Below are 25587 nucleotides of genomic sequence, written 5' to 3' on the forward strand. Positions count from 1 at the left end.
CTGTTATTTGAAGAAAAGACTGTCCGTCACGTCAGTGAACACAAAATCCAGATTTTATTCTTTCCAAAAAGAAAAACAAAGACACATAGGTAATCCTGTGGGGTTCACTTCTGGTGAATTCCAATCGATTTATTAAAACTCACTTTAGGGAAAAGAAGGAAAGTCCCATAATGGTTCAAAGTATCACAGACACACACTGCCTATCCTGTCATTAGAGTCAACTTCCACAGAACCGTAAGCTTATCTCTGCAAAAATAACTGTACGTTGCGGACTCCTCTGTGCAGATATTCGCTTATTATTAACATGACTGAAAAGCAGAGGCTGTCTGAAAAACGTTTTCAGGACCATTGTTGGATCTTTTTATACATACTCTACCGGGTTGGGTAGCCCAGGGCTCATCCAAAACAAAAATTAAACTTGATTGCTCTAGGGATCTCAGCAATGTTCGCATTTGATAGTAAGCACATTGTAGGCAAAACTAGTGACTAGTTTATTCCTAGCTCAGTCGTGCTCAGGATATGTTTGCACCAATGACATACGCTGACCTAGAAGAAGTAAGGAGGTCTAAAGTGAGGAAAGCTGTCTGCTTAGGATATGCTTGCTGAATCCAGAGGCATAACTCTGTCATTGATTTCTTCTAACTGCAAAACAGGGTGGCGTTAAAATTAGACTCGCTGAACCTACGATTTTTTGTGTTGCCACTGGGGGGTAGGCATGTCCTTTTTTTCTTCTTCCTCATTTCTTGGCACATACATTATTAAATCTAGTCTACAAAGTCCACTCATTATTTCTATGCCTGAAAATCACTTGGTAGTTTGCTACTGGCAAGTGTGAAAAGCTTGTCCAAACTCTCATGTAGGCAGTGGGGATTCAGGTTGTTCTAATGTCACTGTTCTGTTGGCAGTACAGTATGTTAGAAAGCAGGAGCTGAATTAGCCTCTCAGTTCCAGGCGCCAACAACGTCATAGTATTAATCCCAATTACTTTAGGAGGGGAGGGACCCTTTCCCTGTGGACTACAGTACTGCGGGCTTAAATATTGTTCCTGTGACTTTCTTTCAGTTCCATGAATTGAATGGAGGCATTTCCAAATAACTTAGAATTCTATAATTTTTATTTTGTCCCAGGAAGACTCAGTCCTTGCCCTGACGTTGCTGTGAATTAGAGAAAATCAGTTGTATACTTAGGTGTTACGTGGCACATTCATAGATCACTTATTACTTACCACAGCAGCAAGGACATGATGGTTATTGTGGCAATATTCCGAGTCCTGAACAGGTCCAGAATGAAAACTTTCTGCTGACCTGGAAGTTTCAGTTCCTGTAGCTAAAATAACGCAAATAACCATGGGATTAAGAGGTAATGAGGAGGGGGTATCTTCAACCATGGCAATGTGGGAAAGACCTATTATGCATATAAGTCTCTTTCACCTTGAATATGCTCAGAAGTCTGGAATTTGCTTATTCTATGCTTATTCTAACACTTTAAAATACTTGTGGCCCATTTTAGACTGAGCCTTTGAAATATGTAACATTGGCTTCACTGTCTCTTTATATAAAGCCTGACTGCTAACAGCCTTTTCTTGACTCGTGGTCATCACTGTGGGGACTTGAAATCACACTGAGCTATGATCCTTAAGACGTGTTGAGTGGATAGGGCCAAACAGTTCCAAATGCCTTGAGGTTCATGCCTGCCTTTTGTATTTTTCTTGTTGTTGTCTCAGTGTCAGAAGATTTGGGTTCACTGAGGGACCTTGGGCAGGTGACTATGTATCCCCTCAGTTTACTTCTCTGTTAAAAAGGTATAATAATTGGGCGTTGAGAAGATTAAATGAGATCATATATACATAAAGCTTAGCATAGTACTTGAACCATGGTAGATGCCCAACCCGTTTTAACTATAATTATTACTATGACTGCACCATTGAGACTGCTAGCTCTCTGGGTAATGGCAGTTTCTTACTGCTGTCAATGGGCTTCCCTCCTTTAGTTTTAATTTACTAAAGTTAACTTGCCGTGTGGTAGGAATCTAGATAGCCATGCTTATTGGAACTTGTAAAAAAGTTACAAGGCTCTGAGGTGTGGAATCTCTTTGGGATACGGTGTGTATGCAGTAAGTGGCTTAACAAGGAGTGTCTACTGTGAAGGAGTGAAACAGTCAGACCTGCCTTTGCAGCAGGTGCTCCCCAGATAGGAGCATCCTTCTTTCTAAGAATAACGAGACACTCCCTCCTGTTGCTCACAGACATTACCTTTCTTCTTCTACATGATTTGGAGCGTACAGCTCTAGAACATGCCCCTGGCAGCATAACCCTGTGATCACAACCAAAGTAAAGCGCCTGCATAAACTAGCGGGAACTAGAAGTCTTCGTGGAGGGTTCTGGAGGGGATGCCATGCACGGATGGGACTTGTGCATCAGGCCCATGCTAACACTTGGTGCTTCCATGGGGCCCTTATGAAAATGCAGATTGCCAGGTCCCGCCCAGGGCCTGCTGAATCTGAATCTTTGCTGGGGCCCTGAAGCCTATGACTCTGTATTTTGAAAGCTACTTGGTGATTCCCCCCCTCCCCTTGGGTGATTTGATGACTGCCAGTTTTAGAAACCTCAGGACAAGAAAGGTCTTATATCCAGTGCTATCCCTGTATGGAGTCACCAAAATACCTTTGGACCAGATGCCATGAAGAGGCTGAAGGTGCTTCAGAAGGAAAGCCAGAAAAGCCCAAGGTAGCTTTCCAAGATGACACTACCCTCTATTTTTTTCTGTCTACTGCCTCTAACATGAGATAAGAAATCACATGCTATAAGCGCATATACTTGGGCACCAGTGACACCTAGTGAGACTTCTAGCAATGCGATTCTGGGCAAATTCCTTAACTTCTCTGTACCTCAATTTCCTCTCCTAAAAAGAAAGGGCCTAGAGTAGTCCCCACTACTGATGGCTTGCATGAACATCAGAAAAGCTGAACACTGTGCTGACATCTGGGAGACTCTCCGTTGTCACTCTGAGCAGGCTGTATGTGCTGGCACAAGGCTCTGTGGATCGTCCTAAAGAGAACCAGCCCCCCCTTTGCCAGGAGGTGAGCAGTGGAGATGAGCACAAGCTCCCTTTCCTTCAGCGGGCTCATCCAGTCCAGGCTCCCCGTGCCTCAGGACAGGAAGAAACAAGGTGCTTTCAGAAGCTTGTGTTTTGACACTGGACTTTACTCTTATTTGCCCATAACTATCTCTTCCATGTTTTATGACTGCTTTCAACCATGTAGCTCTGATCTCCACTACTAAACTGTAAGTTCCTCAAAGACAGGAATCAGATCATAGACACAATAAATATCAATAAACAACCAGCACCGCCCTGAGATGTGGAAGAGTCCATTGGACACTTAGACACAATAAATTGTCTAAGTCTGGGAATGGAATTCTTGACCTGAAGAGCAAAGGATTGAGAGATATTTGCCCTAATAGCCCTCTGAGAGCTTGGGTTCATGGCCCTGTAGTTAATCCTTCAGCTATTGCCAGGTTATCTGCTTCTGTCTGAGGTCCCAAAGTCTGGGGTTGGAGGAAGTTCTTGGGGTGGAGCCGGGCAATGCCCACCTCCTTCTGCAGGTTCCTGCTTTCTGGGGTAGCCAGACTTGAGTCTGTGCAGACTTGAGTGTGGGGCAGGCATATTGTCGCTGCAGTTGCCCCGTCTTCTTGGGGTATCCTGAGCAGTTCCCTACCCTTCTCCTAGCCAGGAATGCCCTGCCCCCATCCTCTCCATTCATCTAAGCCCCCACCCCCTAGTTTGGACCTGCCTCTGCAGCCCCGAGTCCGTCTGTTCCCTTTCCCTGCTGGTACACAGCATCCCCACCTTGGATACGTAGCACTTCTTCCCTCCTGGCATCATTTATGTTATATCCCGTCCTCTTGACCCTCTTAGCTACGTGCTATGCTCCTTAAGCATAGGAACTGTATCTAACTTTTCTTATTTTCTCTAGAACCTAGCACAGAGCACGGAGGGGGACACTGCGAGTCCTCACTGACTTGTCAGGAAATACGGATGCTACCAGAGTGGCCTCCTGCCTTCAGGGGTGACCCCTCGAGGCTGTGCCTTCACGACACAGCAAGACTAAAGGCATATACAGCTTCCTCAGCAGCTGTGGCATGATTCAGAGTACGGTGGGGAAATCCATGGATGGAATACCCCTCAACCACATTTTTTCCACATCTGGACATTCAAAAATCACTGGTATGTAACTGCACCAGTGGTATGGAGCAATACCAATAAAAAGTTGGAGATACAACTTGCCGAAGGGAAGGGGACTCGTATTTAATCAATACTTGCTATAGGCTAAGCAGTTTACATATATGATTGCACCTAATTCCTACGCATCTGAGCTGGGTTTCACCTCAGTACTTAATCATCACGGTGTCTCTAAGGACTCACAAAGAGCCTGGTACGTAGTGGGCCCACGTCGGATTAAATTAAATCAAGAATGCCTAGCTGACTTTAAGAGGACACATCTGCAAATGCTTACCTCCATAGGATCAAAAATCACCCTTGGGGCAGGTATGTTGTTCATTTTTGCAGCTTTTTGGATGATATCTTCAGCCTCTCTAAATCTTCTCTGGGATATCAACCACCGGGGAGATTCAGGAATAAACCTGGAATAAATTTGTAAAGGTTTATAATTTTTCACAATAGTGAGGTTTAATACTATTCACCATAAGTTGCCCCCAAATAATTTTTATTTTGTGAGATTGTAGTTTGTCTATTTAAAAAAAAAATCAGGAAGGAGGCCTCGTGAGATTTCCATTGATAATAGGAATAAATAAAATCACCTCCAAGATCACCTCTGATCAAATCACAAGGCTGATCACCCATCATGCTTGAAGGCAGGACCAGACTACAAGGGATAACACTAACTGTGGGCGCTGTAAGCCAGGGCAGCAGGAAAAAATCATTTCAAACTTAATAACCTGTGTGGCTCTTTAAAGAAACACAATCTAGTGTCTTCAGTGCGTCCATCCCTTGGAGAACTCCTGGTGCCCCAGCTGACGATGGTCAGAAGTCTACCAGGTAAAGGTGGCCAAGGCATCTATGCTGTTTGGGCTTTTCTTGCGGTCAGAGGAGAAGGTGTATACATGGACACCCCCCGGCGGGCTGTCCCTGTGGCTCTCAGATTCCCAGGGCAGTGAGTAACCAAACAAGGTTTTGGGAGACAATGTTGTCTTTTTTTTTTAATGCCTAGAAACTTAAATTTTTTTTATTACACACAGTTCACTTCTATTCTTTCCTAACTTTTCTATTTTTCTATTCCTATTTCTTTTTATCATACTTAAATTTATTTATATTTTTCTATTCTGTCCTACTTTTTATTTCTCAGTATCTCCTAGCCATTCTTCTGCCAGCTCTTGGTTCTCTCACCTATCGGTCAGTACTCAGTTATCCGAGAAGATAAATTACATGTAGCAGGTACAAAGGCCTCCTGTCATTACATGGACCCCTCCAAAGCCGCAACAGCAATTAACCGCAGAGCAAAACACAACTTACCAAATGGCCAAGCCTTAGCTCCCTCCCCCAGCCTACTGGCACATGGGTTGAAAAATGAACCCAATTTATGTCATTTTGGAATACGCCTTTAGTTGGTCCCTGTAGTAACTCTGATGATGTTAGGTCACTGACCTTCAGTAATGAGAGCTGTGCTGTCCAGGAAAACTTTCTTCAGTGTTCTGTAGCCGTATTGCCTAATATAGTAGCCAATAATGGCGTGTGGCTATTGAGCGGGTGTAAATAGTGTGAATGAGCAAACGAATTTTTTATTTTATTTACTTTTAATTCAAGTATGTGCATGTGGCTAGCGCTTTGGTGCAGAATTAGAGCTCTTATTTCCCGGCCACTGTATACTTCATGCACATAGACATGTAAACTTCACTTCTGATTCTGAGCAATGTCTTTCCCCCACAAGGTTGTTCTTAGAAATACCCTACCTTTCTTCCCACAGGCTCTCAGGGCCCTCATGGACCTCAAGTTCCTAATGTTTAGTTGGCTAGATATTGCAAAGCTTCCCCCATGTTACATCTATGGGCTCCCTCCCCACCCGCTACACACCTACTCCATTCATACTTGTGGTCCATTCTTGCTGAACCTTTTTAAAGGGAACTTGAGATACCAAAAATCCCCAAACTACCTGCAGGGCTCTGCATAGGTTTACTCCCATTTCCAGCCCACAGTGCTCGGGGTGCTGCGATCTCTACTTTGGCCATGGCTTTTGTGCTGTACAGAGAATCAAGTCTAGCTGATCGTTAGTGGACCGCCAAACGAGGTTGTACACTGTAGCCTCTCTGTAGATTGAGTTCACATAGAACAGGGGAAGGGCATTCCTGGAGAGTCTCTATTACACATTGAGAAGGCAGCAGGGAACACAGCAGCCCGAAGCCAACCCCCCACGACCCCAGCCCACCTAGACTGACGAGCATGGCTTCAGGAAGCCCCACCCTCAAGAACGAGGTGTTCGAAGAAAGCTATTTTGCTATTTCATTTTTATAGGAAAATGATAAGACTGTTGTTAAACTTTTAGGACGAGCACACGGCTTCGTAGTGCTGGCCCTGGGCTGCCCTCCGTTCTGGGGCAGTCCTGTCCCTGGTACAGTGTGCCCACAGCCCGGAGCGCTCCCGAGTGAGCCCGGGGGCAACAGAAGGAAGAACACTCCTTAGGGCAAGAATAAGGCAGCTCCTCATGGGATGGACTGTCTTTACTGGAAAGCGAAGGGGCTGACCTATCAGAGTTGTTCCTTGCTGCAATATTGGGATCTGAAGCAAAGGTCCAAGCCCCAGAAATTAAGATCCCTATTCATCTCTTATAGTCAGTCAGGGCCCTTTTATTTTTATTCGCCTTCTCTCTCTCTCTCTCTCTCTGATAGAATCATACAGTAATAAGGTTGGTTATAACATATTTTAGAAGTACTGGTCTCTTCGGCCAAAATGGCAACTAGACCCAGGGATCATAGATTAATAACATCATTCATCTGAGAAGGCAGAAAATAACCTTTCAATAATCTTGTCTTCTGTTTTGAGAGAACCTCTGGTCACCAACACCTTTTACAGTAAATCCAGTCAGCAAGGGATTTGTGGAAAGAGGGTCAGAAGATGTGACAAAGCTGATGTTGGTGATGATGATGATGATGATGATGATGATGGCTCTCATTCCACAAAACAGCCCTGTTCTTGTAAATCTGGGGTGCTTCCTTGGAGACAGAGCTGTGTAGTTAATGGCCTGTCCTTATTTACCATAATTTTTCCTGACCCTCAGACTGGGTTGCAGAGGAAACCTCCAAATCCGAATAGTATCTAACCCTTAACACATTGTCTTTCAAATTCCAGGGAACTAAGGAAAAAGTGCTTTCTCCTCTCAGGCACATCCATGCCAAGAAAAACGATAGCGGTCTTAGACATGATAACAAGACAGTAACTGGGAGTGGTCCAACCTGAGCTAACTGGTCCAACAAGGCCAAAATGTGCTGCCTGCCAGCCTCTAAGACTGTCTAACAGTTGTAGCAAGATAAAGGACCTTTAGGCAAGGCAAATTCCTAGGCTGTGTACAAAGGACAGGGAACCACGAGGGCTAGTCTAAATCACGAGTTTTTAAAAAATGATCAAAGAAACTTTCATTGTGTGTAAGCAGAGGGAGATCAAGCAGTTCGGTAAAACCTGTCACTGCTGGGAGATTTGATATTGATATGAAACCAAACCAAACGAAGAAGAATTAGTGAGAGAGAGAGAACCACCAATAGAAGCAATCCCTTTTCCTCTTGCTTGAATATGGGAGGAAGAAAACCCCAAAACAAAAACAAAAAACAAAGAAATGGGAAGATCCCCAAAAAGAAGGTGCAACTGGGACGTTATTCCATTATTCTAATCTCTTCTCTCACCTGAAGTTTCCCGCATAATCAATTTGGGTGAAACTGGGGCCAGTCTCTCCAAACTTGGTTAATCCCACACTGATGTGTCAAAATTGGGTGGCAGGACTGAGGAAGGAGAGAACATTTCTCTAACAATTGATTATACGAAAATAATTCTCTCGCCCATCAAGACTAAGCAGAGGGATGCCTGGGCGGCTCAGTCGGTTAAGTGTCTTGGGCTCAGGTCACGATCCCAGGGTCCTGGGATCCAGGGCCGCATTGGGCTCCTTACTCAGCAGGGAGCCTGCTTCTCCCTCTGCCTGCCGCTCCCCCTGCTTGTGCTCTCTCTGTCTCTGACAAAAAAATAAATAAAATCTTAAAAAAAAAAAAAAAGACAAAGCAGAAAAACAGGCACATCCTAGATGCTCATCTCCCCATGATAGGAAAGCTTGAGGACATTACATTAATTGAATCCATAAGGTGAAAGGGATTTCTAGAGAGAGAAAAGTGTCAGAAGAGCAGAGGAGGGGCAGAGTTAGAAACAACAAAACCCACCAGGACCATCTCCACCAACAACATCAACCACCAACAGCGGACAGGAGCGGGGTGGGCCTCTGTGGGCACGGGTTGCCTGAGAACGGTGCCCCGTGGGACCGTGGAGAAGCAGACCGCAGACCGCAGCACACAGCCCACCCGCAGCGAGCCCCCCGCAACGAGGCACCCAAGCTCTGGGCTCGGAAGCCCCGGCCTCAGCCAGCTGCACCGCGAGTCCGAGAACGGGCGAGCCGGCGCGGGGGCCAGCAGCAGACGCCGGCTCCGGGCGTGCTGGCCCGCGGCAGGGGCTGTCTGGGACCGAGCCACACTCACCACCACAGCGGGATGCACAGTACCCCGGGCACCGTCAGCGCCAGCAGCAGCATCCGCCAGTCTCGGATGAAGTAAGCAAACAGTGGCAGCAGCATGTAGCCAACTGCAAAAAATGTGCACACTCCTAACGTAGAGAATATAATACGAACTGACTTGCCAAGAATTTCAGTTCCTGTTCAAAACAAGGGAGGAGTATTAGCATTTTAACTCACTGTAATATTTGCCGTTTTACATCATTACCTGGCAGTTAGATTTTGAGCTGCAGTTACTCAGAAAAGGGAAAAGGCCTTTGCCTTAGGGCCCAGAGGAGGCGTGATCAGGGTGAAGGAAAGTGGGAAGCGACCCAAGACTTGTCACCTTAGAGAGGGATGAGTTTGCATGAGATTTTCAAGGAGCCACAGATTTATCTTTTTAAGGCTGTCTCATGCCCAGCCCTGAGAGGTCATCTCTTCTAATGCCTGCTTCCAAATTAAGCACCCAGGGTGTTCTGGGAGACAGTGGGGGCTCTTCTGAAGGGCTCTGTGGGGTCATGATGCATGTAGCCTTTCCCACGGTTCCCCACTGTAAACAAACAGACACGGGGTCTCGGGAAACAGTAGACAGTTTATCGTTAACAGTGTCGTGTTAGGACACCATTAGCCACCCTTGAGCCCTGAGAAATGATAAATAGGATCCAGCTGACTCTGAGGTACGAGGAGCAGCCACCCCCACCCCCACCCCTCCGCAGACACCCAGGGCTGAATTCCCTGTAGCCACATTGCACCCAGAGATCAGCCCCAGGCACACACATAGTCTACTCAGACCAAGGAAAGAAAGGAGGAGCTATTTTGCTGGCCCAGCAGGTGGCAGCTCTAGAGTCGGCCACACACCCAGGGAGCTTAACAGAGCTTTCCCAGAACACCACCAAGGCCCAAAATTGCCTGGTATTGGGCCCTGTTTTGGGACAAGACACACAGCTGGCCATTGGCTCTTGCTCTGCTCAGCACCACAGGTCTTCCAGAGAGCTTGCCTGCCTCTTGGAGCTCCCGGTTGCAATGGGAGAGTCCAAGAACAAGCCCCTCTGTTGTCACAGAGCTCCGGGCCCTTTCCAGAGTCCACTCTTGGTCCTTGGCCCCTGAGTCAGAGATCTGGCCAATGGCAACAGCTCTGCTTTCAGTTTGAGATCTTCCCACTGCTACAAAAAAGCAGCCCAGGAAACATAAAACAGACCATTCCAAGGACCATTCAGGCTTGTCTTTCAGGAGATATTTTCTCAGTTGTGTTTCCATGCCCTGAGCACAGGCTGAGGAATTAAGAGCTAATTCCAGAGGAGCGGTATGATTACTGCAGTGCATGGGTCCACTTATGCAAGGATTTTTTGTTTCAATAAATACAGTACAGTGCCGTAAATGTGTTTTCTTCATGATAACATTTTCTTTTCTCTCGCTTATTTTCTTTGGAGAATACAGTATAGAATACATATAACATACAAATATGTGTTCATCGACTGTGTATGTTACTGATGTAGGAAAGAATGTTAGGGTTCGAAGCTGACGGCCAAGAACGAATTCTTGAGATGTCTCTGGTGCAAAAAGGTGATTTTATTAAAGCACACGGACCGGACCTGTGGGCAGAAAGAGATGCCCTGGGGTCACGAGGAGTGGCCCATTATATACTTTAAGGTTTCGAGGGGGTTTGGGATAGTGTAAGTCTCTAAGGAATTTGGAAGCAAGGTTTCCAGAACCTTGAGGGGGCTAGCTATTGTTGAGAAGAGGTCATTTATTACCATCTAATAAAACCTTAGTCATGAGACCCTTCAGATGTATATCGATGGGCCATATGCTTGCGGGGGTGATTGCCAACACGTATCTTGGGGGGTTTAGAGATAAAGGAAGTTTCCAAAGAAATTTTTATATGTTAAATTAGACTTATAGGATCGTGGGGCAGGGGGTGGTTTGGGCTAGGATTGCCTTCTGCCCTTAGCAAAGTGTCAACATCGGGGCAGCTGAGTCCCTAGAGGAACGTCACTCTGCCTGTTTCAGGGACTTGTCAATGGGCTGTAAGTAGTAAGGAAATTTAATAATTTTTCTTCCGCCTTTGTTTCCCACATCATTATCAGTAAGGCTTCTGATCAACAATACGCTATATTAGTAGTTAAGTTCTGGGGGAGCCAAAAAGTTATATATAGACTTAACGACTGTGTGGGTGGAGGGTGGTCAATGCTCCCCCCATTGTTCATGGGTCTATCATATTTGGCTAGTTTCCCATTCTCACCGCCGACTTGTTCCTTATCCCCTGCCCATTTCTTCCTCACTCATCATAACTGAGAGGTGTGCCTCCGTGGTTCTCTCCTGAACAACAATTTCTAAAAACCAGCCTGACAGAAATGGCCAATAATGTGTGCTTCTCCCATTCCAGACTGCGGGCAGTCCTAGGCCTAACCACTTAGGGTACTTTTCAGCCTCTCCACTAATTTCCAAAGACAGGGCCTGCCTTTTTTGAGGATCATGAGTGTTATTTCCAGATCTTTTCTTACCTCAGTCATGACCCTCCACCATTCCAGAGGCAGACTCACCATGCCGTGTTTGTAAACACTTTGGCTGTCATTATCGTGATTTGGAAATGAATGGGGGGCGCTCTGTTCCTAAGCAGAGTTTCAGAAGGGAAGCAGCAGAGGATTTGGTTGAGGAAAGAGCGAGTGTACAGGACCAAGTGAGAATCTGGTAGAATCATGAGGCCAAGGGAGCTCCCCCATGCTTCCATGACCCTGATAAGAGAAGAGAGAGAAGAGACACCACTGGATTCCTAGATAACCTCCATCTCTAAGCTCGGGTCTTAGGCCAGAACAGAGTTGTTCTGACTTTGCACAGTACCCGACGGGGACAGAGCCTTTTAAATCTACCCCTCTGCCTTTCTGGGAAGCCACATGGATGGCACGACCCCGGAGAGTTCCTTGTTAGCACAACTTCCTGTCCTCTGACTTTTAGACAACCACCCTCCTGACCCATCATCATCGTCGTCATCGCCATCATCATCTTCCTAGCTAACATTTGTTTTTGAGCGGGCCCTTTGAGCCAGGTCCTAGACTAAGTGTCTACATACATCGTCTCTTTGAAGCTTCATAGTAATTACGCGAGAACTAATATTACTTCTGGGGCACTTGGGTGGCGCAGTCGGTTAAGTGTTTTACTCTTGGTTTTCGGCTCCGGTCATGATCTCAGGGCCATGAGAGGGAGCCCCACATTGGGTTCCATGCTCACTGGGGAGTCTGCTTGAGTTTCTCTCTCTCCCTCTGCCCCTCCCCCTTGCTCTCTCTCTCTCTAAATAAATAAATCTTAAAAAAAAAGAACTAATATTACTTCTGTTTTACACATGATCAGCGGAGACTTAAAGAGTTGAATGAAATTGCCTCAATTCACACATAGGTAGTAAGTGGGGCAGCAAGGATTTAAGCCTGATCTGTTTGAACTATGGATACCTTCTAGAAAAAAAATCACCTGGAGGCAAAACCTGGGCCTTATCAAGCAGTCTTTCAACTGAGATTCCTAAGGGAGACATTGACGGGAGATGGGTCAGGCCATGCCCTCCTTTCAAGAAGTGAGGATTTGCGCGTTCCCTTCCTGGGCTGGTCTTTGAACCAACTGACAGCCAACCAGCCCTCTCTGAGGAGCACTAGGAGAGGAGCCCCGACTCCTGCAAACCTTCCATGGTCTGCCCAGGAGATGACGGCAGTGACTTCTGGCTCTGCTGGCTGGGAATGCCTGTCCCGGACTTGTTTACCCCCCACGGTTTTGCTCCTGGTTGGTCTTGGTCTGGTTGGGCCTTGGAGTGACTCTTGGGAGTGAATTCTGTCATCTAAGTCAGACGGGCATGTCCTGATCAAGAGTGTTTGTCCATTGCCTGTCACTACCACCCCAATCCAAACACTCTCTCCAAGAGGGAGTGACTCGGAGAGGGCTAGGCTTGCGTCCACATTGATCAAGGCCCTTCTCTGGTCGTCATCCCAGGAACCACCGGATCCATTCCACATGAAGGCAGGACCTGCTCCTCCATGAATGACCAACAGAAGCCTGCAGCAGACCCCACCAGACCACCGCTCAAGAAAGAAGAAGATGTTACCGTTGCCAGTCTATGGGGTAGGACCCAGGGGCCCTGGGTTGTGAGTAGAGAGGCCATGTGCAGAGAGGCATCTGCAGAGATCCTGGGCTCCTTGACACTCATCTGTTACTAGAGTGACTTTGCTAAGTCCTGCTTCGTGGTGGTCTTTATTACGAGGACTGAGACACCATGTGTAAAGAGCCTAGTAGAGCATCTGGCATGTGGTAGATGCTTAGGAATAGCTAGTTCTCTTATCCTGGTCAAACAGTTGAAATGTGCTGAATGTCAGAAGAATGAAGAAAGTACAGTGCCTTTGACCAAAAGACCCAATGGAAGACAACAGAACCTCTCTTTGCTCCCTGAAAATACTGAGAACTCTCTCCAAATTAACAGATATTCCCCTACTCAGGCCTTCCTCTCTCCTCTCATGAACCTAAAGAGATCATTCTAGTTAAAAGTAACCCTTGCTATCTCTGCATGTATTCCAAAATGTCTTTCTTCACACAGTACAGTGCAAGCAAGGGGTGCCAGCAAATCTCTACGTCCTCTTAATGTATTTATATCCCATTTCATCCCTTGAAGTCTCTGAGGTACCTTTTAATTTGAACACATTAAGGTAATGGTAACATTAAAGTAAAATACGTAGAAAGGCAAAAGTTCTACCTTGGAGGAAAGAACAAAAAATATGCAACTCATCCCCTTGAAAAACAGTATGGCAGTTCCTTAAATGATTAAATATTAATTAAATTAAATTAAATATAAATTAAATATAAAATTACCATATGACCATATTACCATATGACCAGGCGACTCCACTTACGTACATAGCTAAGAGATGTGAAAACACATATCCACAAAAAACCTGTCCTCAAATGTTGATAGTAGCATTATTTTTGATAGCCAAAAAGTGGGAACAACCCAGATGTCCATCAACTGATGTATGGATGAAGAAGATGTAGTAAATCCATTCGATGGAATAGGGATTCACGCTATAGTATGGACCAACCTTGAAAACAACAAGTGAGGGAAGTCAGTCGCAAAAGCCACAGGTTGTGTGCTTCCACTTATCAGAAATGTCCAGAGTAGATAAAACCATACAGACAGAAAGCAGATTAGTGGTTGCCAGGGGTTAGGAAAAAAGGAGAACAGAGAGGCACTGTTAACGGGTACAGGGTTCTTGGGGAGGTGATGAAAATGTTCTGGAGTTAGAAAGAGTTGATGGTTGTACAACTTTGCAAATATACTAATGACCACTAAACTACACATTTTAAAAGAGTGAATAGTATGGTATGCAAATTGTATCTCAATTTAAAAACACTTTAAAAATACATGGCTGACAAAGACCGCACGATTGACAGAGTTAAATTTCAATTTTGCCTGAGTCTTCTGGTAGCCAGAGTTATAAAGGAGGATGCCATCAGTTACATACTTTTGGAAAGGAAGCACACATCTAGACAGGAGAGGAAGCAGAGTTTTAAACAGGTGAGCATGCTGGCACAAACATTGCACAGGAAGCTGATGTTAGCAGTACCAGGAAAATACTGAATTAGTAGATCGGTCAAGACAGGAAGGCAGTTAACTGCAAAATAAATTTGATCAGGTAGTTATGAGGGATAAAGGAGGAGCCTGTGGCATTTTACCCAGAAGGCCGGGGACCGCTGGGAGGCACTATTTCTGGGAAACAGTGGGAGATGGCGGGGGCGGGGGGCGGGGGGAGGTGGAGTCCACGCAGGTCAGCCGTCATTGGTCCTGAGTGGTCATTTCCTCCCTCCTAAACCAGCGTCGTTTTGGCAGGGGTCTCGCTACCAGGTAAATTCACTTTATGTTCCTTTGGCTAGCACTGTTTCTGCCCTCCCTTTTCTTGTCTCCTATGACTCTGGCAAGTTTTATAACTTTTAAAATGTAGAACAAGGAAAGGATCTGTTTCTGTGTCGTTTTGAGAATGGAAATAGTTCAGCTTCCTGAATTAATGTGAAGTCCCTTAAAATGAGATTATTGTCGCAGAGTCTTGCCATCCCTTCCCTAGAGCCAGAGGGCAAAAGAAAAAGGCCCAGACCCCAAGCTTTCCTTCTACTCAGAACCCAGAATTCACATTTTAGCCCCGGGACGCCAGAGGGCGCTGCTGCTCTGCGGAGAAGCCGGGCGCCGCCCAGCGCTCGCACTTGGCGCCCGCGCCCGCCCCGGGCCCGGACTCCAGAGTCCCCTGCTCCAGCGGGGGCGGGTAGGTGTTCAGTGACATTCTTAAATGTCCAAACCTGAGAACGCAACACAAAGAGTCTCATACAAGGACAGAAAGGTCAGCAGTTTCCTAGAGCACAGTGGAGTAAAACGACAGCCAGGGAGGCTCCGGGACCCAGGCTGATGGGGAGCCTGCGGCACCCAGCATCTAGCTCCCTGATGCCTGGCTTGTAAATCTGGGATCTGACGGATCTTACAAGATCTTACTTTCCTCTTGGCCCTATCATTCTTCTTGGCGTGGGGAGCAGGGAGGGGAGCAGGTTGTAGGGTCAGCGCCAGGGGGGCAGGACTTCCCTGCAGGAGGCCTGGGGTGGGCTCTCCCAGCCTCATCCCCTCATATAGCAGAGGTTCCAAGGCCCCAGAAGCATCCTGTGCCCCCTTGGAAAGGAAGCACTCAACCCTGGCCAGTCAGTAGAACCTGGGGGATGCATGCCAGGCACAAACCCCTTCTGGCTCCCAATCCTAATGATGGGGTTTCTCTATGATTTTCTGCCCTCCCATTTCAGATGGTCCTTTAGGTCCTGCTTAAAGGGGTCTGCTGGCCTCAGGCAGAATCCCCTGTTTTGAGGAGGCCTGTTCAGTCCCGTATGTGTCTGTATGTGTCTCTATGGTGGTATGTGTCTGTCCCAAGCAGAGCCATAAATTGGACTTTTCAGGTTTAGGGAGGATTACCACTAGGAAGATGGATTCTGGGAGATTTTGCCTATGAGAACAAATAGGCTTTACTCAAGAGCCCTGTGTCCTTGGGGCCATCAGTCATGAGGAGTTTGCAGTTTCCAACCTAACTGCCTCTAATCCCTAGTTTCTAGCACCACTGGCCTGAAGCTCTGTGTCGTCTACACAAAGGACCTTCTTTGAGAACATCTGGCTGCCCTCCTTCCCCGCAGGGAAGAGAGAGGCCCCCTTCCTGCTGGCACCTGCTAAAGAGGGTGCTAACTGCTGGGCCCACGTGGCTTCAGCATGCTCTCACCCCCCTTCGGACACCTTGGCTGTGGCGAGGAGCTCTTCACAAATGATTAAAGGAGTGGAATGTGAGTCATCGCAACTTGGCAACCCCGCAGGGAGTGTATACCTCCTCAACTAAGAGAACACAGCATCTCCAAACCTAGTGAGTCACTCAGAATCCTAAAAGCGATCAGAACCCATCTTAACAGATTTAGACTTTTGAGACAGGAAGAATTGCTAGACTGACAATAAAAGGGCACCATTAATAATTTTACTGTGACAGTAGGGACAAACTAGGCCAGCACTGAGCCAATAAGGATAGACCATCACATGAGAGATTATGGGAATTTGGGTCTGTTGTCCCAGAGGTGGCCCTCATTTCCCCCCACCCTCAGCTGGTCAGAGAGCAGGTTGGCACAGAGAGCATGTTGGGGACGCTTGCTCCTGTGGGTGACCCTGGCCGGGCTGCTGGAGCTCCCAGGAAACGCTGGTGAGGGCGCTAGGGGCCTCCTCATGTCCTTTAGCTTGTGTGTCCCCTTCATGCTGCCCGATACTCCAGAAGCAAGGCTGCAGCTAGGAGACCGGACTCCTATCAACAGAGCATGTTATCCTGCACGCAGCTGATAAGCTCTGGGGTGCGCTGTGACTCAGGGTGAGACCAGTCCTACCCAGTGATGGCAGACCCGGCACTGAACTCCTGTCAGCACCTGCCTCCTCCCCCTGTGTACCGGCCACACCAACTGCCCTAAGTCCCTCCATGGGCCATGCACAGCTGCCAGAAACACTTTTTCTCTGGCCCAGGCAGAAGTTCCAGGCTTTCACAACTCAGATCAAAGACTTCTCTAGGTGGCTCCTCCCCCAACACCCCAACTTTGTGCCTTTCCCAAGCCGTGTTCCTGAAATGTGTCTCAGTTATTGTGTGGGTGGTTCTGATCAGCTCCAGCTTCTGTTCACCACCACATTTCAGAGCCCAGCACAGAGCGGGCTCCCTGAGAGCACCTGCCTTGCCTGTGACCAGATCAAAGAACCTGAGACCACAGCCCCCTCCCCAACACATGGATATCGGAGGTTGATCCTGTTTTAGAGGCACAGCCCATGGGGCGAGGTGCTTCCTTGTGTGCTAAAAGCACTCCCTATGCCCTCTTCAGGGGACCCCTCCCCCTTCCCAGGCCTCTCAGAGGGTTGGAAGGAGAAGCTCTGAGGATTAGAAACTGTTCCTACCTAGAATGAAGGCCACCACATAGTTGGAGATCTGGCCCATGCCGACAATGACAAATAACACGGTAAACATCTCCCAGTTGATGGAGAAAATCTGCAGGAAGCTGAAGCCAGTCTGCACGGCCATGGTTGCGAAGAGGATGTTCTTCCTGCCAAACCTGCAGAATAGAGCACAGAACATGGCACACGCGGCCGCAGCAGCTGTAACTCAGGGCACTTGGCGAGCCCCGAGTCACACATCGTGGCAGACTTTGTTTTGTTTTCAGGGCTGGAACAGACTTTTCTCCCTGTCTCATCCTCCTCAGTTCTTCCTTGGTGATATCTCAGGCGTCCATCTGCCCAGAAGGTGCCTTTTGAGATTCTAAAACTTCTGTAGAGGCCCCATATCTCAGAAGCACAAAGCAGCTCATGCAAGGTCCCCATAGAAATCTGCTCCTTAGAACAAGCCCCAGGTAGAAGCTGCCACCACATTTCTGGAAAATGGGTAAGTGCAGATTGCAGAGACCTCTAATATCAGCAATATGGGAATTCTGTCAATCCAGGATGAAGGCCCCCTCTATGGCAGCAGTATTCAACCTGAGCCGCACTTGAAATCCCCTGGTGCCAAAACACGCTGGGGCCAGCAGCCCACCTCCTGAGAGTCTCATTTTCTGGCACGCAGTTTGGGTATTGGGATTTAAACAGTTTTCCCAGGTGAGTCTACTGTGCGAACAGAATTACAAGGGAACCCTCTCCGGGAAGCACAGCTCTGAGCAGTACCCAGGACACGGGAGTTAGCCTCAGTCTTCGTTTCACTTTCTGATAGTGACCAGTGGGTGGAATGGAGCACAGGTGTGAGCAGAACTGTCTCCTACCTCATTTTCCAAAATCAGGTCTCAGGCTGGTGGGCTTGCGGTCCCTCGGGACTTTGTAACGGGAGGAGGGACAGGCACCTCCTCTGCGAAGCCTTCCCAACACTGCTATTTAGCACTCTCACCTTCCTGCTCCGGGCCCCTTAGAACAGGAGCCAGCGGGGGCACTTCTCCTGGAGCTGGGGTGCTGTCTCCTCTAGACTCTGCATTCCAGGAGGCCCACAACCAGCACGGGTTAGGCCTGACCCACAGCAGCGATGTGGGTACTCACTGTCTGGCCCTTACTCTGCCTGATGGCTGATTCTGGACAGATCCCGTGTCAGAGTTAGGGGTGGGAGGGGGAGGCAGTGGTGATTTTTTTTTTTGAGAGGTTTGGTGCTATAAGGACCAGTTTCACGTGGAGCCATTGCCTCCTCCAGACTCTAGGCCAAAGCCCTGACAGCATAAGGCTGGGAGAAATGAACAAAAGAGGGTTCCAGCAAGGGGCTGAGGGAGACATCATGGCTCCTCCTTTCACTGACTTGTTGGTGTGAGGGGCCTCTCTTTCCCTGGGTTGAAATACCTTAAATTCAGCCCAACTCCAAGATAGGCAGTGAATTGACAAGGGGCCCTATTGCACCTCCTCTCCTCTCCCTCCCGGCCTCCTTACCTGTCAGATAGTTGCCCGGACACGAAGGAGCCAAGCAGCACGCCCACGAAGAACAGGGAGGAGGTGAGGGGCGTCTTCCAATCATCATCACACACTAGATTCCACTGCCAGAGAAGACAACATGAAGTGTGAGCCCAGCCCTCCAGCAGGCCCAGCCCCAGCCCCAGCCCAGCACTGAGGGAGTATTCGCATGGCAGCGCGAACAGCCTCCCTCCTCCCTGTGACAGGCTGTTGACTTTGTGCTCAGAGCATAGACCTCACAGCCCTGGCGTTGACTCCTGACTCTGCCACTTACTGGGGCAAGTCGCTGTCCTCCCTGAGACCCACCTTCCTCTTCTGAGGGTAAGGGAGAGTGATACCTCAGCTCTCTGCTTGCGTCACATATCGAGAAGCTAGTGAGGCCACGGCTGTAACTGGTGACCCGTCAGCTGTGAAGCGGTATGAAGCAAGGTAGTGTTTCTGCTTCAGAAGGTAACCAAGGATGGAGGGAAGGTGTTTGAAACTCCCGAGGGGCAGGGCAGAAGGCCTGGTCACTTGGTCCAAGCGTAGAAGTTTCCTCTGCCTTGTTGAAGGGTGCGAGTGGTCTGTGATGATACCTTCTGAACAGCCTGCTCCAGAAAACCCTCTTCTCCCTGCTCCATTCGCACCACAGGCCAAGCCCGGGACCTGAATTCAGGGCCCACTGTGTGGTGGGGGAGGAGATGGGGTATCTACACGTCTCCAGCGCTCTTTATCTCCCTCTACACTCCTTCCCACCCAGCCTTCCCAGAAGGGTGGTTCCTCCCGTACAAAGGCCTGTGGGCTGTTGTAGCCCTAACAAGTCCCTGCTGGTGGATCCATAAAGTGAGGGCTTCAGCCAGAATGTCAGGTCTCAGCTCTTCAATTAAGTCAAGTCAGCAAAATCTCAAGGGAGGTGGCAAAAATTTCAAAATGTGTTCAGTGAGCTTTCATTATATATATATAAATGTATAGTGTAGCACGCTGATCCAGTCTAGAAAAAAAAGCCCCTGCCTCCTATCTAATCCCACCTCCAGTAGGCAGTGGTGCTGCTTCCATGACATTCATTTTTTTACTTTTATTTTTATTATTATTTTTTTTAATTTTAATTTTTTTATTATATTATGTTAGTCACCATACAGTACATCCCTGGTTTCTGATGTAAAGTTCGATGATTCATTAGTTGCGTATAACACCCAGTGCACCATGCAATACGTGCCCTCCTTACTACCCATCACCGGTCTATCCCATTCCCCCACCCCTCTCCCCTCTGAAGTCCTCAGTTTGTTTCTCAGAGTCCATAGTCTCTCATGCTTCATTCCCCCTTCTGATTACCCCCCTTTCTTTATCCCTTTCTTCCCCTACCAATCTTCCTAGTTCTTATGTTCCATAGATGAGAGAAATCCTATGATAAAACATGACATTCATGAAGCAATTCAGTTCTTAATCCTCACAACTTCCCTGAAATAGATTTAAAAAATGAATTTGCATGTTTATACAACGCTTCACTCTGTAGCAGAGAGCGGTGTTTCTAAGGACACGGACCAGAGAAAAGTGTAAAACAAAACGCTAAGGAATGAGGGCAAACAGCACAGGGGAGGAGGGATTGCAAAATAACCAAGCCAAGGATAAGACTGACAACGAGCCGTCCTGCCCAGAGGCCTGCCTGCTTGCCAGGCTCCGAGGATTCCAGCGGCTCAGCTCCCACGATCCCTGTTTTATGCAAAGTGTTAAACTCATTCTGCAGAAGCTAGTTTTTCTAAGTACTAGGACCTGAGAGAAGTCGCTCCTATATACCTCCTTCCACAAAGGGGTCATGCCATGACGTTGAGGATAATGTCCTTGAGAATACCCCCGTCCTAAGGACAATAACAAGATTCATGAGGCCGCCTCTCCTGGCGCCCACAATGCTGGCTACAGGCAGAATGCCGAAGCACAGCTCTGCGGGGGGAAAACAGAGCGGGCCAGGCGCTCGGCTCTCTTCTCCTCAGGCATAATTGGAGACCATACCCCCAGTACGGTTGCTTCAGCTGGGGGTCCTGAATGGGCTTTGGGGGAAAGGGCACAAACCCCACAAAACTGTATGCCCGGATTCCCGTGCCCTGCCGCGCCATGGGTCGGAAGGCATAGACAAGACATGTACCTGAAGTGATGGCCACACCCACTTCCAAAAATCACTGGCTGAAGTGTCAGAAAAGAGCTTGGAATCTGCCCCAACACACAGAGAGATTAGCAACTGAGACTCCAAAGCCTCATAACATGTTGTTTTGCCTGTTTCGTATAAGAGTAAACTGAGACTTGGGCACCTGGTGGCTCAGTTGGTTGAGCTTTGGACTCTTGGTTTTGGCTCAGGTCATGATCTCAGGGTTGTGGGATCGAGCCCTGCATAGGGCTCTGTGCTGGGCATGGAGCCTGCTTGGGATTCTCTCTCTCCTCCTCTCCCTCTGTCTCTCCCCCCGCACTCATGTGCTCTCTTGCGCGCGCTCTCTCTCTCGAATAAATAAATAAATAAATAAATAAATAAATAAATAAATAAATAAATCTTGAAAAAAAGAGTAAACTGAGGCTCTGAGACTAGTGTTTGTCTGAAGTCATAGCAAGTACATAGACTTGCTAGATACCAATTCAGGCCTCAGAACTAGTCTTTACCCATGTTATGCTTTGGGCAAGAACTCTTAAGTCAGACAAATGAGCTTATTAAATACCATCCGCTACAAGGAAGATGCTAGGACTGGGTTAAAAAACTGTTACCACAACCTTTACTGCTGGACAGAGCTAAGAAAATCTCACACGTGGTAGGGGTATCCCTGTGTCTATTATCCACTATCACTGTTCCCTCTGCAGTCAAGTAGAAAAGCTCTTCCAAAAGAATGTGTTTTCCTTTGTGGTTTTTTGAGTATTTTTCTGTCAGGATTTTGCCTTAGGGTAGGATAAATGGGACTTAAAGACAGAAAGGAAAGAGGAAGACTGTCAGATACCGAGCCAGGGATTACATGGCAAGAGTAGTGAGCAGGACTGGCTGCTGAATTTGCAGGCCCAGTGCAATGAGAAAATGCAAGACCCCTCGTTCAAAAATTCTGAAGAATTTCAAGACGTCAATAGCAGAGCATTACAACCAAGTGTGAGGGCCTGTGGGACTGCATGGTTTGCAGGCCCATAAAGATGGCCTCATAGTGGATTGAGCGTGGTGACTTTGGGGAATGGAGCAGGGCAAGTTCTGAAGTGGGGTGCCAGGAAGGATGAGGTATGGGCTTGCTCCCCATTGCTCACCTACTGGAGCCGATGCAGCCATGGCTCTAGGTCCCTCTTGCTCCCTAAAGACGGCCCCAGAAAGCCCCTATCAGCATCATGTGGCACAGGACATAGCCACATGGAGCCCCAGTCCCAGGCTTATGGAGGGTGCTGTCGGGTTTTGGAAGTCCTGCTCATACCCGACAGGGGAAGGCAGCTGATGTTATAGCTACGCATGGCTGGTTCCAAGGCTGGGCCCTCTCTTGAGGAGTCACTGTGCCCAAATAATCTTGTTGGAAAGCTGCAAAGGACCTAGTAATAGGACAGAGGATTGGCAGACAAGTTCCAGCTGTAACTCATGGGACTGCAGTCTGGTCAATCAGCTGCCAGCCTGAAGAAGGGCCCTTTTCTCCATGGGGTTATTCTAGTGAAGGCCAGGCCCTACCTGTGACCAACCCCTTGGGATTTGAGGGGTGTGTCTTGGGGTCCCACTAGCCAGAGCCCAGAGAATTCCCTATGGCTAACAATGACACTGTAGACCCAGTGGAAGACAATCTTTTCGTAAATAAGATGGGACTGTCCCTTGGGTCTCTGCACGTATGCATACACTCATGTACACACAGACATATGTCCTTGTGGTCTGCTCAGAGGCTTGTGGTGGACAGTCTGGTGAGGAGCTGGCTGGCATCGCTCTGGAGCTGTGCTTTAAGGTCAAGCACTCACATTTCTAAAACACGATCCCCTCCCCCCCCACACACACACTGGACAGAGAGTGGAGATTGTGGGAACTAACTGGCCGCAGGCTGTGCAGGTGGGGGCACTGGAAATGCCTTCCCAGGGTTACTGTGTCTGTCTCATCCTCAGGGTCTTAGACCCACATTCCATAACACAGCAGAGAGAGCTCTTTGTGCAACCAAAATTGCACAAAGGCCAACTGGCCTTTGGCTTTGCTTTAAGAAACAAAAACCCAGGTCACAAGGTAACAGAAGATGGGAGGTCACTCTCGGCATAGAAGAGCATGCCTCTCATGACACTTAGCAGTAATAACAGAAATGATAACTATTGTATGTTGGGTGCTCACTGTGTGCCTTGTATTATCTCATGAGATCTCAAGGTCGCCATGTGAAATGGGTACTCTCTTTATCCCTGTTTTGCAAATGAGGAAATGAAGGCCCAGAGCAATGAAACAACCAGCCCAAGTTCTAGTGGATTTGGGTAAAAGGAATCGCTTATTTATTCAGCCGTCATTGAGCACCTGCTCTGGGCCAGACTCTGTGTGGGCACAAAGCAGACATGGTTGCTACCTCCACAAAGCTCAAGGTCAAGCATACCTTTCAGGACAGATCAGGTGTGCGTATGTGCATGCAGGAGCCCAGCTGTCCTCCCTGGGGCAGGCCCTGTTCTGGGCCACTGTGCCCTTGCTCTCTGGCTAGACAGGAAAAGAGGCACCCCTCCTCATCCTCCTCCACGTGAACGGAGCTGTAAAACCTGAACTCATTCAGGTAATCATTTTAGATAACTAACGCGTACACGAGGCTAGGCACGTGGTGGATTCTTCACGAATTGTTGATGCATGAACGCTGAACGCTGAACAATCAGGTGTAACGGAAAATGAGTTTGGGAAATGCGAGGTATCACACCTTTGAAAATCACCCTCAACCTTGAACTCTCCAACTAGCCAGTCTAGCAGTTTTAGCCTTTACCAAAGCCATCGAAGGACCATGACGATAAGATCACCCCTGTGATCTCCGTAGAACTAAGAACTCCAGAAAGCAGCCTGATGTTGGAAAAGAACACAGGCTCTTTTGGGCTCTGCCACTTTCTGGCTGTGTGACTTGAGGCACTGAATCAGCCTCCTTTTTCATCTTCAAAGGTGGAAAATAATAGCCCCTCCTGGGTGGGTGTCTGGGTGGTTCAGTGGCTCAGGTCACGATCCCGGGGTCCTGGGATGGAGCCCCGCATCGGGCTCCCTGCTCCTCGGGGACCCTGCTTCTCCCTCTGCCTGCCCCTCCCCCACCCCCAGCTCGTGCTCTCTCTGTCTCTGTCTCTGTCAAATAAATAAATAAAATCTTTAAAAAAGCCCACAAAACCCTCCCGGGGTTGTGAGCACAGGACAGGAAATATAAGTGGAGTGTTTGACACAGTGTCTGACACATTTCAGGCCTCATGAAATGGTAGTTCCGTCTCCACGGAGCTCGTGCCTTTGTCCTCACAGCAAAACCATGACTTAGAACAAACCGCATGAATAAGTAAGTGAGGCAGGTTACACTTAAACCTGACTAGGCAATAGCAATTCTTAGAAATAAAAACTTCCTGGTCAATGACGAAAAACTAAAAAACCTTTTCACACAAAGTGTAACATCTCAGAGATGACTGTGAGTGAGAAGTTAGCAATAGTCCATTTAAGAATGAAAAATTAGCTTTCTACTGTGTCATCTTATACTTTTTTTTCTTTCCAGGGGAACACTAGGAGTAGTTAATAATAGAACACACGTCCACTCCAATTTCTTTTTCATAACTTTGCTGTGACCAAGCAAGAAATTTCCTGGCCATTGTGGTGGTGGGGCGGGCAGGGGGGTGAGCGGGGAGGGGGAAGCTGGCATTTTTATTCCTTTTGTTTATAATAGCTTCATTGAAATACAGTTTGCACGCCATAAAATTCACTCTTGTAATGTGTACAAGTCAGTGGTTTCAGTGTATTCCAAGAGTTGTGCAACCATTGCCCTATCTAATTTTGGAACATTTTCAGCACCTCCGAAAGAAACCCCATACCCATTAGCAGTCGCTTCCCACTCTCTTCCCTCAGCCCCGGGCAACCACTAACAGACTCGCTGTCTCCAAGGATTTGCAGATTTTGGACATCTATCTTCTAGATGTGGAATATATACAATATGTAGTATTTTGTGACTGGCTTCTTTCGCTTAGCATAATGTGTTCAGTGTTCATTCATCTTGTTTTAGCGTGTATCACCCCTTTTTTGTTTTTTACGGTTGAATTATATACCGTTGTATGGGTGCACCGCATCTTACTTAGCTAGTCATCAGTTGCTAGACAATGGGGTTGTTTCTACTTTTCAGCTCTTACGAATACTGATGCTATGAACTTTTGTGTACAAGATTTTTGCCTGGATATATGTTTTCATTTTTCTTGGGTATATCCGTAGGAGTGGAACTGCTAAGTTTCGAGAAACTCCCTGTTTTCTAAAGTGGCTGCACTGTTTGATATTCCCAACAGCACTGAGTGAGGGTTTCAATTCTCCATATTCCTCCCGATACTTGTACGTCATTTTAATTTTAACCATCCCAGCGGGTGTTAAGAAGCGTCTCGTGGTTCAGTTTTCATTTCCCTAATGACTAGTGATGCTGGACACCTTTTGTGTTGAATCTACAGAACAATTTGAGGAGTGCTGCTGTCTTACCCACATTAGGCCTTCTGCTTCATCAACAGAGCTTGACATGTCTTTCCATTTATTTAGGTCTCCTTTAATTTCTTTCAAAGACGTTTTTTTAGTTTTCAGAACGTAAGTTGTGTATTTAAAAAAAAACTTACTCCTGAAGAACTTCTTTAAGTATTTCTTGTAAGGCAACACGGTACCAAAATTTTTCCCCACACTTTTTGTTTGTTTTTGTATCTGGGAA

The 25587-nt window shown here is 47.5% G+C and overlaps 1 protein-coding gene across 11 annotated transcripts in view; it reads right to left on the bottom strand.

The window, feature by feature from the left end:
• The window catches only part of SLC22A4 (solute carrier family 22 member 4), a 51932-nt gene that overhangs the window by 17067 nt on the left and 9278 nt on the right, over positions 1–25587 (bottom strand). For 10 of the 11 annotated variants that reach the window (XR_015724573.1, XR_015724574.1, XR_015724576.1 and 7 more), the window contains 5 exons: positions 18722–18825; positions 17225–17379; positions 8744–8915; positions 4513–4639; positions 1226–1326 (listed from right to left, as the gene is read on the bottom strand). Coding sequence is in view for 6 of the 11 variants with exons in the window: in XM_045794741.2 (XP_045650697.1) it covers positions 1226–1326; positions 4513–4639; positions 8744–8915; positions 17225–17379; positions 18722–18825 (659 nt within the window). In the remaining 5 variants the exon portion in view is untranslated. Of the gene's footprint in view, positions 1–1225; positions 1327–4512; positions 4640–8743; positions 8916–17224; positions 17380–18721; positions 18826–19080; positions 19942–25587 lie in introns of those variants that run through there. The other variant, XR_015724577.1, reaches the window with a different exon arrangement.

This window comes from Ursus americanus, chromosome 5 (genome assembly GCF_024610735.1).
Source record: "Ursus americanus isolate L20-20 chromosome 5, mUrsAme1.1.p, whole genome shotgun sequence".
Lineage (NCBI taxonomy): Eukaryota > Metazoa > Chordata > Mammalia > Carnivora > Ursidae > Ursus > Ursus americanus.